The sequence below is a fragment of the Orussus abietinus genome, unplaced genomic scaffold, assembly GCF_000612105.2.
Source record: "Orussus abietinus isolate OABI.00-Male unplaced genomic scaffold, Oabi_2.0 scaffold309, whole genome shotgun sequence".
NCBI classification, from domain to species: Eukaryota; Metazoa; Arthropoda; class Insecta; order Hymenoptera; family Orussidae; genus Orussus; species Orussus abietinus.
In genome coordinates, this window is record NW_019394460.1 from 1 (window position 1) to 13,186 (window position 13,186).

The following is a 13,186-nucleotide window of genomic DNA, read 5'->3' on the forward strand; positions in this document are numbered from 1 at the left end:
TGGGCCACTTCGGAGAATCTGGCGACTTACTGGTGTTTCTTCAATGTTCCGTTTTACCTGTACTTTTGTGCCCCTTTGCAGGTTTAGGTGGATCACCTGGAAGCAACCATTTTTGGTAAAATCATCATGGGCAGGTAATCAAAATCGAGCTTGCTGCACTTGTTGGTAGAAGATGTTAAAAGATGTTAAAGGATGTTTGTGAATTCTTTTCGCGATGCGAATTACGTCCACGGTAGCTTGATGGAGAACGTTGTTCGGTTTAAATTGATCTTTCGAGCTAGTGGCTGCGATTTTTTTCGGAGGGGATACAGAGTTTTGGAGTTTTTGTGAGGAGTTCTTAACTTTTTCAGCCGGTTCTCCGGCTGCCCAGAGTTGTAAACAGGTGGCAAGTGCATTAGCCGTCTGCATCCTCCACCGGAGGTCGCACAGGACGCGGTCGCTCGATCCTTCCCGTGAATCTCTCAACTCATCTCTGATTTGGCAGAGATCCTTCTTATCTCAGGGTGTTTATTACGTATTTTTGACGAGAGCGCCTACTCGCACTTTCATCTCACGTGGGTTTATTCGCCGAATTACGTGTTCGCTATATGAAAGAACGAGATCACTAGCACTTCCGGTCTAGTAATATCGTAAATAAAGGTACATACCTTGTAAATAAAAAATTGTTGAGAGATAATGGGTTATAGGCAGGAAAGGCGGGAAGATGGAAAGCCGTTAAAAGTAAAGAGGACTCGAGTCTATCTATATTTTTTAAATATGTATTACATTCATGTTTACATGTACTATAATTAGAAATTCAACCATATAATTTTCTTATCATGTCATGTAAGCATGAATTGTTTAACAGTTTTCAATGTTTAATAATGTAATATAACCGCGCAATAACAAGAACTAACCTGTACATCCTAGTACATTCTCTTTCTTCTAACGAAAATTGGTCTGAGGCATCACGTAATTCTTTTCTTCTTCTAATAAGGTTATTATTACGTCCCCGAATACGATTGTTGCCAAAAATCGAAACACCCAGGAGGTTTTCCATTTTGAATTTCGGTGTCAATCCGTGGAAGATGGCATTCACGGCGCTTATTTTTCTATCTTTTCTTGTATGCGTCACCATTTTGCTTAAAAATTTATGCCGAGTCAGTTCATATGAATGGTCTCGCATCTTCGCCACTAAAACGTTCCGTAATACCGTGAGCTTCTCATTTTTCACATTTTCCCTCAATTTGTCAGGATTGACAGGGAAGAGACGGCGAACAATCATTTCGATTATATTTTGTCGAGTCAGTATTTAAATGGCTTTTTGCATACTTAGTGATGTGAAAAATACCATTTCAGTCAATTTAACGAGATCGACGTATTATTAATACTCTTGACTTTTAGTAACTTATTCGCCGTCTAATCTCAGACTTCCTGGATTTTTTTAATGTTTTGTTTTGCCTGTTCTTTTGTGCCCCTTTCCAAGTTAGGTGGACCATAACAGGAACCATTTTTTTTTTCAAATCATTGTGGGTTCATCGCCGCAAACCTTGCTGAACTAGTTGAGAAGAGATGTTAAAAGATGTTTGTTATCACAGAGCACTACTCGCTTAACCGGGGGTGGAGGTGTAAGTAAACTCATCGCGATTGGTGGAATAGAAAATGAAGGGAGGGTCTGAAATTCCCGAAAAGCGACGTAGAGGGTGGACTAACTTGTAACGGTAAATCGAAAAATGTGCGCGACACATTTTGCAGCTGGGAGCGAGGGCTCGAAACGGATTAGTATTTATTATAGGGACACGGAAACTATTGAAAAATGAAGAATAGATTTTGTTGCTCTTTACTTTAAGCTAGAAGATTTCGCGGGCGGTAATTCCCTTATTGCAGGAGCCATAAATGCCCCTTTTTCGCATTGGCGCGGTAAGGACCTCGGACGACCCGCTGAATATTATTGTTAACTCGGTGTAAGGGACGTCGCTATGTACATTTAAGTTTCAACAAACTCCAATCCATAAAACCAAGCAATATCGCGACACATTTTGCAGCTGGGAGCGAGGGCTCGAAACGGATTAGTATTTATTATAAGGACACGGAAACTATTGAAAGATGAAGAATAGATTTTGTTGCTCTTTACTTTAAGCTAGAAGGTTTCGCGGGCGGTAATTCCCTTATTGCAGGAGCCATAAATGCCCCTTCTTCGGATTGGCGCGGTAAGAACCTCGGACGATCCGCTGAATATAATTGCCTATTGTTAGCTCGGTGTAAGGGACGTCGTTATGTACATTTAAGTTTCAACAAACTCCAATCCATAAAACCAAGCAATATCGTGACAAATTAGTATCTTAGCGCCTATTAACAATAGACTATTTTAATCATGCTGAACAATCGACCGTATATTATTGAGAAGGATAAAGTATTGTCTACAATGCCGAAGCGTGCAGGATTAAAATAAACGGAATAAAATCATCCTTTCGGTAGTTTCAGTGATAAGCAATGAGTTATAAGATTTCCATGAACAATCTTACATGCCAAAGATAATAAAATATGAACATTGCTATTTATTCCTGTGCAGAGTAGAATTATTCACGTTATTCACGTGCGCCACCGAAAATTATGTTAGATAGTTATTAACTAGGAACAGTGGGCGAATAATTTCTTGATGTTCTTCTGACTCTAGCAAATAAAGCCTCGTACAAAATCTTCTGAATATAAATCTTCAAACATTTGTGAATGATGCAGCAGAACAATCCACAAATTAATCGTCATCTTGGAGTATCCATAGAGTACTAATATGCGCAGTTATACTTTTGCATTACGCATTACATCTATTTATAATATAACAGAGCGTTTATATACATGTTCCACCATGTCTGTAAGTTAAACGTAGGAAGGTAAAATCAGAGAGTCATGGTTTACAACTGTTCATAATATACACATCTATTTATAATATAACAGAACGTTTATATACATGTTCCACCATATCTGTAAATTAAACGTAGAAAAGTAGAATGAAAGGGTCACAATTGAGCGTTACATAATTTACCACTTTATATTCCCATTCTTTTAATAGTAAATAATTATGAACCGCGAGGAATAATTGTTGACTGTTGGTTAATATGTGAAGCTCTTCAAGGCGATGGCATTGTTGAAAACCACTGGGAGACATCAGTGCCCTCCCATCCTGCACAAGCGATGCCGTATCTGCAGGGTAGGCATTCATGTCCGCCATTGTACATCAACCTTTATCAAGTACTTGCATAATTTGGGCCAGAGGCGATTAGGCACGATTATTTTCCTGACACCGGGTAATGTTTAAGACACGTTTATAATTGGTAAAAATCGGAAGTTCCTAATTAAACTTTCAAGGTCAAGGAACACGGCCAATGGCATAAAAAGAATAGCGAATTTAAGGTGATGTGAAAATGGCGTAATGAAAGTTCTCGTTTATGAAATTTTTCTCCAAACTGGGAGTATTGAATCGATTCAAGCTTTACAATATAAATATGGAGAGTATAAGGAAGGTCCTGAAACTCATGAAATTTCATATTTTAAAAATTTTTTATAAAAATGAAATTTTATGAGTGTCAAAACCTTTCTTACAGCCTGTACATTCACGTTGTAAAGTTTGAAACGACTCAGCAAATTCAGTTAAGAGAAAAGTTTCATGAACGATTGACTCTTCAGATGCAACATTCACATTCCCCATAATCAACTCGAACATCCAGCTTTTGATGTCACGATATATAAAACGTCTTGCATCTCTCTCTTAATTATTTGAACAACATAGTCTCAAGTCTGCTACAGTGACTGTAAAATCTAGATTTGACAACGGTTGTCAAGGAGAGCTTAAATTCCTCGCGAGGAATCCGAAAATTACGAAAAAGGTGCTCCACGAGGACAACGATTTTGAGCGTATTTCTCAACCTATCGAGCTCAACGAGTGCTCCTTTTAAAGATGAAACGTTGACGTGTGTTCATATGGGAGCGATTTTCGATAACCCGACTTCTTCTTAGTTAAAAGAGCATTCTAATTATGTCGTAGCACTTTTTTATACGAAAATAACCACTTCTTGAAAATCGCTCCCGTATAAACACAAGTCAACATTTCATCTTTAACCCTTTGCGACCAGCGGATTTCTCTGATAGGAGTACCAGCTAGTCGGAACAAATTTAGCTAATCAGGTTTTTAACTTTCTATGTATAAATTACGGAAAGTTGTTTCGTGATCATTAATAAAATCATGCCGCCACTGTGGCGGCGCCGACTTTTACAACTTGCAAATGCCGCCACTGCGGCGGCACCGACTTCTACGACGACTTGCGAATACCGCCACTGTGGTGACATCGACTTCTATGACGACTTGCGAATGCCGCCAATGTGGCGGCACCGACTTCTACGACAACTTGCGAATGCAGCCACTGTGGCGGCACCGAATTCTACGACGACTTGCGAATGCAGCCACTGTGGCGGCACCGACTTCTACGACGATTTGCGAATGCCGCCACTGCAGCAGCACCGACTTGTACAACGACTTGCAAATGCTGCCACTGCAACCGCATCGACTTGTACGACGACTTGCGAATGCAGCCACTGTGGCGGAACCGACTTCTACGACGATTTGCGAATGCAGCCACTGCGGCGGCACCGACTTCTACTACTTGCGAATGCCGCCACTGTGGCGGCGCCGACCGCAAAGGGTTAATATGAGCACTCGTTGAGCTCGATTGGTTTAGAAATACGCTCAAAATCGTTGTCCCCGTGAGGCCCTGCAAAATCGCTGGAGTAGTGAGCGCCCTTAACGTACCTTGCAGTTCACAATAGTGAACGGACGTTTAATCAGACTGCCGTGTAAGCGGTAAGAGGTAAAATCGATTGAGGCATACGCATTAAATACAGGAAATCTATTTAGAAAACCGAAATTCGAGAACTCAGATCTAGAAATTTCAATGAGGGAGTTTATCCTTCCCAGACGCTTTCAATTTCTGGCGATACGTAGTGTAGGAAGTCGATGGTTGACGATTATTCCGGGCGAGTTTTTGTTGTCTGAAGGACGCCGCTGTCGAAGATGTTCGTTTTTTAATTTTTGTCAGTTTCACAACGCTAAACTCCGTCGTACTTCCAGCCGCGCTGAGAGGAATAAATCCGTCCTCGGCATTATTCGCGGCATTCGAGGCTCTGTCAGGGACGAACAGGGATTTGGGTGGTACCATCTCGTCGGTTTTGGACAGTTTTCTTCGTTTCCTCTTCGACCTCTTCATCGAGCTGTCCGAAAGATTCTCGACTACTTCGTCAGGAAGTCGCTTCAGGCCGGAATTTCGAGGCCGCGATTCGGATTCAAGTTTTGCAGACTCTGCTTCCAATTTTGCACTCTTCTTCTGATGGATTCTCTCCAGTTGTTCTCGTCTCTCCTTCCTTTTCGTCTCTCTGCCGGCTTTTATACTATCGACGGCGTTTTTCATCGCCCTTAACGCTTCTGCACGTGCTTTAGAAAAATCTACTGCTTCGGGAGCTTCATCGGAGTCGCTCGTTGCGGTACTCTTCTTCGATGTCAGCTTCGAAATCTTTACGGGTTGATCTTCGGGATTTATTATTTCGGCGCGCACTTTCTTCTTTTTCGAAGTCAGCTTCGAACTCGTTGTCGGTTGATCTTCTGAATTTTGAAGATCGGAACCCTCGCTCTTAATTTTCTTGCGAGCCCTGCCAGCGCTTTCCTTGTTGGTGTCTTTATCGGCCATTTTTATCGCCTCTTGTTCGACTTGTTCTGCAGGCGATTTTTTAGACTTCTTCTTTAGTTTTTGTTTAGTTCCCGAATCCACCTCGATATCCTTCGCTAATTTCTTCGAATTTAGCTTTTCCTCCGAGGTTGCTCCGAATTCTGTGGATTCGACTTTCTTCCTCTTCTTTGATGGTCTCTGAGTACTGTTTTCGTCCAAATTTTCTGTTTCCTTCCGTTTTTCTGCCACTTTCTTGGCGGGCTTATCATCCATTTTTTCAATGTTCTCGGTAGGAATCATCTGTGCACTCTGCCTTTTCTTTTTCTTTTGCTTTTTAGTAACCATCGTCTCTGTTACATGTTCTGCTTCGTCGGTTGCCTCCAACTTATCTTGAGCTTTGAGATTGTTCTTGGTCTTCGATTTTTCGGGATTTTCTGTTTCTTGACCTTGATCACTCAGTTTCTTCTTCTTCTTTTTCTTCTTCTCGCCTTTGGTAGGTTTATCAACGGCTTCTTCAGCTTCAAAAATAGTTTTCTGTTCGTTTTTCAATTTCTTTGATGCCTTTTTGTTTACTTCACTATTTTTTAACTTGGTCGTATTCTCGGTCGGCGTCATTTCCTCTTGTTCCACAAGAATTTTTGTATCTTCTTCGTTACTCTTTTCTTTAATTCGAGTATGGATGTGGTCTTTTCGCGATTTGTCCAACGTGCTCATTTTAGAAGTTAGATGAGCTTCTTTACTAGATTCGACAATCTCTTTTGCCTCATCCAAAATGCCTTCTGCTTGTTCTTGTAAATCTACAGAAGGTAGAGTATCGTGTAATCTCTGTTTCTTCAGGAATTTCGTTACAGTGGTTTCACTACTAGGCGTTAGCATTGTTTTATTCAGCATAGATACTTTGGATGACTTTTGCCTCGAAAGATTGGTTTCAGTGACATCGGTCAAGTCTGTTGGCAGAGCCGGAAGACTTTTCTGTAGAACACCGGAATCTATTTGCTTTGTGCCACTCGTTTCGCAGAAACTCATTGCACTTTTCACGGAAGGTATTGTATGCACTTGATTAAGAATCATATTCTTCTTTTTCATGAATGCAGGTGTGAGGGACTCCTCATCACTTTTACTGCAGTTTGACGACTCGCCTTTGTTAATACCCAAGTTTATATTACTAACAATTTTATTTTTTAAGGTCTTCCCACTCAGTTTAGGAGTACTGCTCACTTTCGGAGTCTTGAAACTCTTGTCTGCATTCTGTTCATCCGAAACACCTCGAGACTTATCAGTCTCCGATAAGTTTTGTGGGACTTTACCTCTTTTTGGAGTTTTTACTGTTTCGATATTATCACGTAGCTTCTCAGTGAATTTCAAAACATTACTCTCGTCACCAACACTTGTTTTGATCACCTTTGGATTAACTTCATTGTCAGATTCTTCTTCTTCCTCGTCTGAAAACTGCACTGCAATTCTCGAGAATTTCTTTTTACCCTTCCCTCTACTTGTATCTTCTTCCGCACTCTCGTCTTCGTCTTCTTCGTCCTCTTCCTCATCATACACTACAAATCCTTCCAAGTCAGAACCATTATCATCCGAGTCAGAGTTTTCTACTTCTGACTCTCTGCAGACGTCACCAGGTATATCTTCATCCGGATCCTCTACGTCAGACTTCCCATCGAGATTGTACTCCCTAGCAATGTCTGAATCAATACTGCCGTTGGATGACCCGTCTTCTTCTCCATTAGATGAGCCAAAAAGAAACTGAGGGACCCACTGTTCCTTACTGTCCTCTAAACTGTCATTCGAGCTCTCCGAGTCCACTTGTGCTGCGATAGAGTAGTTCTCATTTACCGTGTTGTATTCTCCATACTTTTGCGACACTGCTTTTATCTGTTTGCCTGAAACAAAGAGCGACTCGTCCTCTTCAACAACCAGGGACGCGCGCTTTGAACGTTTGCCACTGGCTCCACTTTCAGATCTACGTATATCAATGTTGTTGGAACTGTTCTTCCAGGGCTCCTCTTCCTCTTCATCTTCGTCGGTGTCCATATGTTCTGGTTCCATTTCACCCTGGGTGCTCGTCACAGAGAAACGCGCTTTCTCCTTCACCGATTCTTCTCTCTTTTTCGACGACTTCTTATTTCCCGAAATAGGAGAGGTCGGAATCTTCTCCGAAGAATTGCTGGAATTCGTCTCGTTGAAGGAATTGTTACTCTTCGTGACTGCAATAAAGGAACTTCCGTGTTCCTGATTAGATTTGTTTAAACTTTGTCTCGAAACTTGCTGGTTTTCTGCTGATTTACGACTTTTGTTTGATTTCTCAAATGATACATTGGTTTGCGTTGCAACAGCCTCTTCATCGTCGAAATTAGCATTGTCTTCTTCGGATTCCAAAATCTTCGACTTGTTACTCGCCTTAGAAGTGTTTAAGTTGTTTAAATCGTTGCTCACGTTTATATTCTTCTCTGATGAATTTTCGGTGGATTTTCTTTTTTTCTGTGACCGGCTCTTTGACGATGTCGATGTCTCCAGGCTGGATTTGGAACTTTCATCTACTGAAGAATGAACATCTTTTTGCACATTGGTGGTAGATTCTGATTTGCCTGTAGACTTACAATATGCAGTACTCGAAACATCGTTTTCACTGTTATCAACCGATTTTCTGAAACTGTCACTTTTCTTCACATTTTTATCAACCACAAGACCTAGAAGTTGCTGATTGCTTTGTAACGATTTTCTAACTGCAGTCTCTTCACATACTTTATTCTCAACATCTGATTCAACATCCATTTCTTTATTCTCTTCCTCGTCTCCTGTCTTTGTCTCATTTCCTTTCTTGGCCTTCACTTCTGATTTCTTGAAACTTAAAGTGTTACCAGAGTTGGAGCCATTTTTGGTCACTTCTTCAGCTGCAGTTTCTTCTTTATCCTCCAGTACCAGATCGCATTCTGCTTCGCTTTCATTTTCCACAGTCGGTGAGCTTCCTGTGAACTTTCTGTTCCACTCATTGGCGGGAATGTCGTGAAACAGATTTTCTAGATTCATGTCTGAATCGCTGTCATCTTCATCGTGCCGTTTCTGGGATCGAGTTTGATTCTTTTCTGACTTTGGCTTTTGGACAGCACCCCTATGCTGGACTTCGGTGTTCACCGATGTTGCAACCTTTTTAGACTGGTCCTCACTAACTGAAACTTCCTTGGACTGACCACTCGTAGATTCTGCAACAGTCGAAGACATCCCATGTTTAGCTTTAACTCCCAATTTATCTTCACCTTCAATTGTTTGTAAATCATCAGTCGTGAGCGATGTAACCGTTGCCGACTTTTTTAAGTCGGCGAAAGAACTTTCTATCGAGGGCATTAGAGAATCACCTTCGTCGAAATTATTTTCCACTGGTATGTTCATGCTGCTTGCCGTCACTTCAACGAATAAAGTCGTATCAGCGGACCGTGAAATATCTTTCTCTAAACTCTCCTTGCTTGAAATAACATCCTCCTTGTTAATGCTATTTCTATCAATGTTTGTATGCGGTTTGTTCTCAACCACCGGAGACATCCATTTTGATGGAGAATCATTGTTTTCAGTCATCAATCTAGATGTGCGATTCTCATGTTCATTACTTTTTTCACTTTGTAACAGTTTATCAGTGAATGAAGTGACATTTTCAAGATTGTGACTAACTTCAAGTATTTCAGGATTCGAATCTTTACTGTCATCAGACATGATAGCGTCTTTGGAGGCTTTTGACTTGTCACGGTCAAAAATTGACATCTCCTCGCTGCTAGCTTTTCTGTGAACTTTTGTTCTGTTCAGCCTAATAACAATCTCCTTTGTTATTAGATTATCAGATGCACGATTGATATCATTTTGCTTTTCCACTTTATCTATTTCTGTAATCTCAGTGTCTTCAATGACAATGATTGAATCATCTGCTTTTGAATCACTTACCGGGCTGGTGTCTTCTAAATCATTTAATCCTTCAGTGTTTGCAGAAAGTGACGTCATTGTCAAAGATTCCTTTATCGGTGAGACCTTTGATGGCATTTGATCGCTCGACAACACTTGTTTTATTTGTTCTGCTTTCTCTACAAGTACTGGACTTAATGATTTGCGATTATTTGACGTCATAACAGTTGTTGGTACTTCCTGAATAGTGGCTGTCACCACTGGTGACACGTCATATTTTTCATTTTCTTTGTTACTATCATTTTGTAATTGCTTCTCTGCGGAGCTGTTTAATAAGCCTTCGATCTGCAATCCCAATTCTATCGATGCTTTTACAAGAGTTCGTTTTATTGACTTATCAAATGATACCTCATTAGAATTTTCCACATTCATTTCATGACTTTCCGTTCTGAAATTCTTGGACAGGCTTAAAGATTCTGGTGTTTCTAATTTGTCTATTAATCTTTCACTTGAATTAACTTTGCACGATCCCAAAGGTGACTGCTGTGGAGGTGTACTTGATACTTCAGCTGTGATAAATACGACATTTATAAATTTACATATATACAAAATCGAGTTATTAATATTCTACTCTAACCATTTGAAACAGATTTTTCAAATTTCTTCTACTTTGTTATTCATATAATTCCCACCATGTAATGCTTTGTTCTCTGCCAAGTTGTTTAATTAAAGCAATTTCCTCTGTCGCAAGAAAAATTAATCTTTTGCGGACGAGTGTCTGCAGATAGCAGCCCAAAAGCCTTCATAATGGAAAAGTCTCATCCGCAAGGGGTTAAGAATTTACATAACTCGTTTCAAATAATTCGATTTTGATATAAAATATATAATTTGCCAAATTTTTCATCATGATAAACAATGAAGACAAAGAACTTGCAGCTTTTATGTGTTATTCAGTTATCTCGGCTACTCTATAATTTTTGGTATAGGTTATGTTATAGACTATAAGTTAACTTACGAAAATTATCAACTTCCATTTTTTCTTCGCTTCTATTTCTTTCTTCATTGATCGACATATTTTCCAAAGATTTAGTAGTATCCTTGGACGAAGAGACATTTGAAGAATGATCCAGATCTCCTACTTACACATGAATAAAAGAAATTAATATATGAACAACAGTGCAATACTTGTTCGTTAAGTACATGATACTTACCTAATTCATCAATTTCAATCACAGATCTGTCAAGTCTTTTAGAAAAAGTAGCATTGGTCTCGACTTCCTCGGTCACTGCTGGTTCCGATGGTAAAATGGATGCCTGTCTCCGAATTCTGATGCCTGCATCTGGTACCATTGTAGATTGTAGCGGCTCTGAATTGGATGGATTTGTGGACTCTAAGTCCATGGAAATAGCTCGTGTTTTTCGTGTGATTCGAGCAACCGGCGGTGTCGACTTTGTCTCGGAACCAGCCCTTGACCCACGTCTGTTAAAACAATTTGAAAGTAATGTAGAATATAAAAATTTTTACTTTTGTCTCATTTTCCATGCTTATCTAAAATCCCAGGATTGAAAACGCTACATTGCATTATTAGTTTAAGTAATAAAGTATAGCATTACGGTTTTCTGGTTGCTTTGGGCGTCGAAGGGATCGACGAGGTATTTTTTCTCGTAACACGTTTACTCGTCTCTTGGCTATTTTCAAACTCAGGAGTTTCGCTTATATCAGATGAAGTTGAAGTTTTCGTCGATCGTAAGACTCGGGCCATGTCCAAACTCTTGCCTTCCATGGTAGCTGCACGACATCGAGTTAGCCTAACTCCTTGCGAATTACTGAGTTCGTTTACTGACTCGGGAGATCCATCGGCAGACTGTTTAAGTCTTGTGCTTCGACGCAGTGGCGAATCCATTATAGAAGCTGTAGTCACGATCGTTGCCTGTCTGTGAACAATACAAGGAAGAGTCTTCAGATAAATTAAACGTATTATACATTAATCACTTGAAATTCTATACTTAAGGGACTGTTCGTCCTTCCTTAATTATCACGGTTAAACACTAATTACTTGCGACGTATACTAGAGTTCGAAAAATTTCAAACAATCAAATGAGTCGTACAATTACGCGGATTGAAAATACGGAGCGGTTGTAACAAAACGAAAAAAATTAAGCATTCAAGATTTCCTTGCAGACAGGTACTTAAATGTACAAAAACGAACTACTTCTAGTTTCGTATTCTTCGACAATGCTTTTAATAAAGCGAGGCCTTGTGACTGGATTCTGTTATACACATTAACTAGAAATTCTAGTGCGGTAATGGCGAAAAGATCTCTGAACGTGAAACACCGCGTGTTCCTCGGCAAAATGGACCGTTGAACCAGTAAACCGGTATAACACCATCCCGCCTTCTGCCAACAGTGTTGCCACCGTCGCGATTCAAATTTAGACTAAAAATATCTAGAAATCGCATAACAGTAGGTTTGTTCGCGTTGACTGCACATTCTACACTCGAGGGCAGAGATAAGTTGGGAGATTGTTCACGGGCAGGGCGATAGCATCCTGTGCTGCCCTCCGGTTTCGTACGTCAGCTTTAACCGTTTTTTGCCCCCAAGGGCGGCGCAACGAATTTCTGGTAGGGGCTCACTAGAGTTCTAAATCCAGTAAGTTACGTCAGAAACGAAGAGAAATTCCCAGTAACTTATCGGTAATTTCTCCAAAGCCTTTTTTATCGAGAAATTATGAGAATTTGAATTTTTCAACAGAGCGAACGAGAGGTTTCGATTAGTTATAGAGAAACATCGTAGAGGGGAATTTCCGTTGTACGTTCTCCGTAGCCAATCAAAACCTCCCATTCGCTTCGTCGCAGAATGAAATATCAGTTCGTTTGAAACAAATCGCATGGAATTTTCCGTGAAGTTGTACGTACGTGAATATTTTTAGCTGGAGGTAAATACGACCCTATAATCAATATTTTCTAATAGTAATTATTACTCTTTAGCTTGAACTTTGAAGTTGATTGAAAAAAAAAAAGTTATTTAAACGAAGAAACCTAAAGTATAAATAACAAAATTAACGTTCTCTTAAATTCTCAATGTTCCCGGTAACTTACGGTATGTTTCACAGTTACCTCCTCCAATTTAATGTTACCGAGAATTTTCGAACTCTAGGGTTCACGCACTACGGATGGCGGTGCCATCTACCAGTAGCCGTTGGCAGCTGACGTACTCGTCATGGTAATACCATTCGGCTATTGACGGTGGTGACTTACCTACGCTTACCGACACTGCTCGCTTTTGATGGTAAGGGAAGAACACTCCTGGCGCCCGCTTTGACTTAACCCTTCACCTACCTTATTTATTTTACAGGAAGGTGACATTTTATCTTAATTAAATTCTACTTCACAGCTACTTCGCGGATCTGTGTCATCCCATAAGGATGGTACCGATCCCCCAGGTCCCGTCACGAGGAGGCCGCTGCGATTGGGACCCGCCTAAGCAGAGGCACCAGGTTCCTTTGACTTCCCAGTGACCCAGGAACTCAACAGAACCAGGATTTCATAACCCACACAGCACACCACTCGCATACAATACGCATCCGTCTATACA

The 13,186-nt window shown here is 40.4% G+C and overlaps 2 protein-coding genes across 4 annotated transcripts; both read right to left on the reverse strand.

The window, feature by feature from the left end:
• Nucleotides 1–2,890: 2,890 nt before the first annotated feature.
• On the reverse strand, nt 2,891–10,656 carry LOC105702482 (transcriptional regulator ATRX). 3 transcript variants are annotated; one of them, XM_012430080.1, is made up of 3 exons: nt 10,606–10,656; nt 9,056–10,159; nt 2,891–8,902 (listed from the first exon to the last, which is right to left on the reverse strand). In XM_012430080.1, exons 1-3 carry the CDS (start codon nt 10,622–10,624, stop codon nt 4,923–4,925), a joined length of 5,103 nt encoding a protein of 1,700 aa, XP_012285503.1. In that variant the 5' UTR covers nt 10,625–10,656; the 3' UTR covers nt 2,891–4,922. The 3 variants fall into 3 exon arrangements, with proteins under 3 accessions (XP_012285503.1, XP_012285502.1, XP_012285504.1); XM_012430079.1 differs by having other exon boundaries at nt 2,891–10,159; XM_012430081.1 differs by lacking the exon at nt 9,056–10,159 and having other exon boundaries at nt 10,606–10,638.
• A 20-nt stretch (nt 10,657–10,676) lies between these two features.
• Nucleotides 10,677–11,956, reverse strand: LOC105702476. The gene is made up of 4 exons (XM_023432451.1): nt 11,801–11,956; nt 11,205–11,525; nt 10,802–11,070; nt 10,677–10,687 (listed from the first exon to the last, which is right to left on the reverse strand). Exons 2-4 carry the CDS (start codon nt 11,492–11,494, stop codon nt 10,677–10,679), a joined length of 570 nt encoding a protein of 189 aa, XP_023288219.1. The 5' UTR covers nt 11,495–11,525; nt 11,801–11,956.
• Nucleotides 11,957–13,186: the final 1,230 nt, after the last annotated feature.

Coding starts and splice junctions, on each gene's coding strand:
- LOC105702476 (XM_023432451.1), bottom strand. CDS start 11,494: ATGGATTCGCCACTGCGTCGAAGCACAAGACTTAAACAGTCTGCCGAT. Junction 11,071..11,204: donor CCCAAAGCAACCAGAAAACC/GTAATGCTATAC, acceptor TTGTTTTAACAG/ACGTGGGTCAAGGGCTGGTT.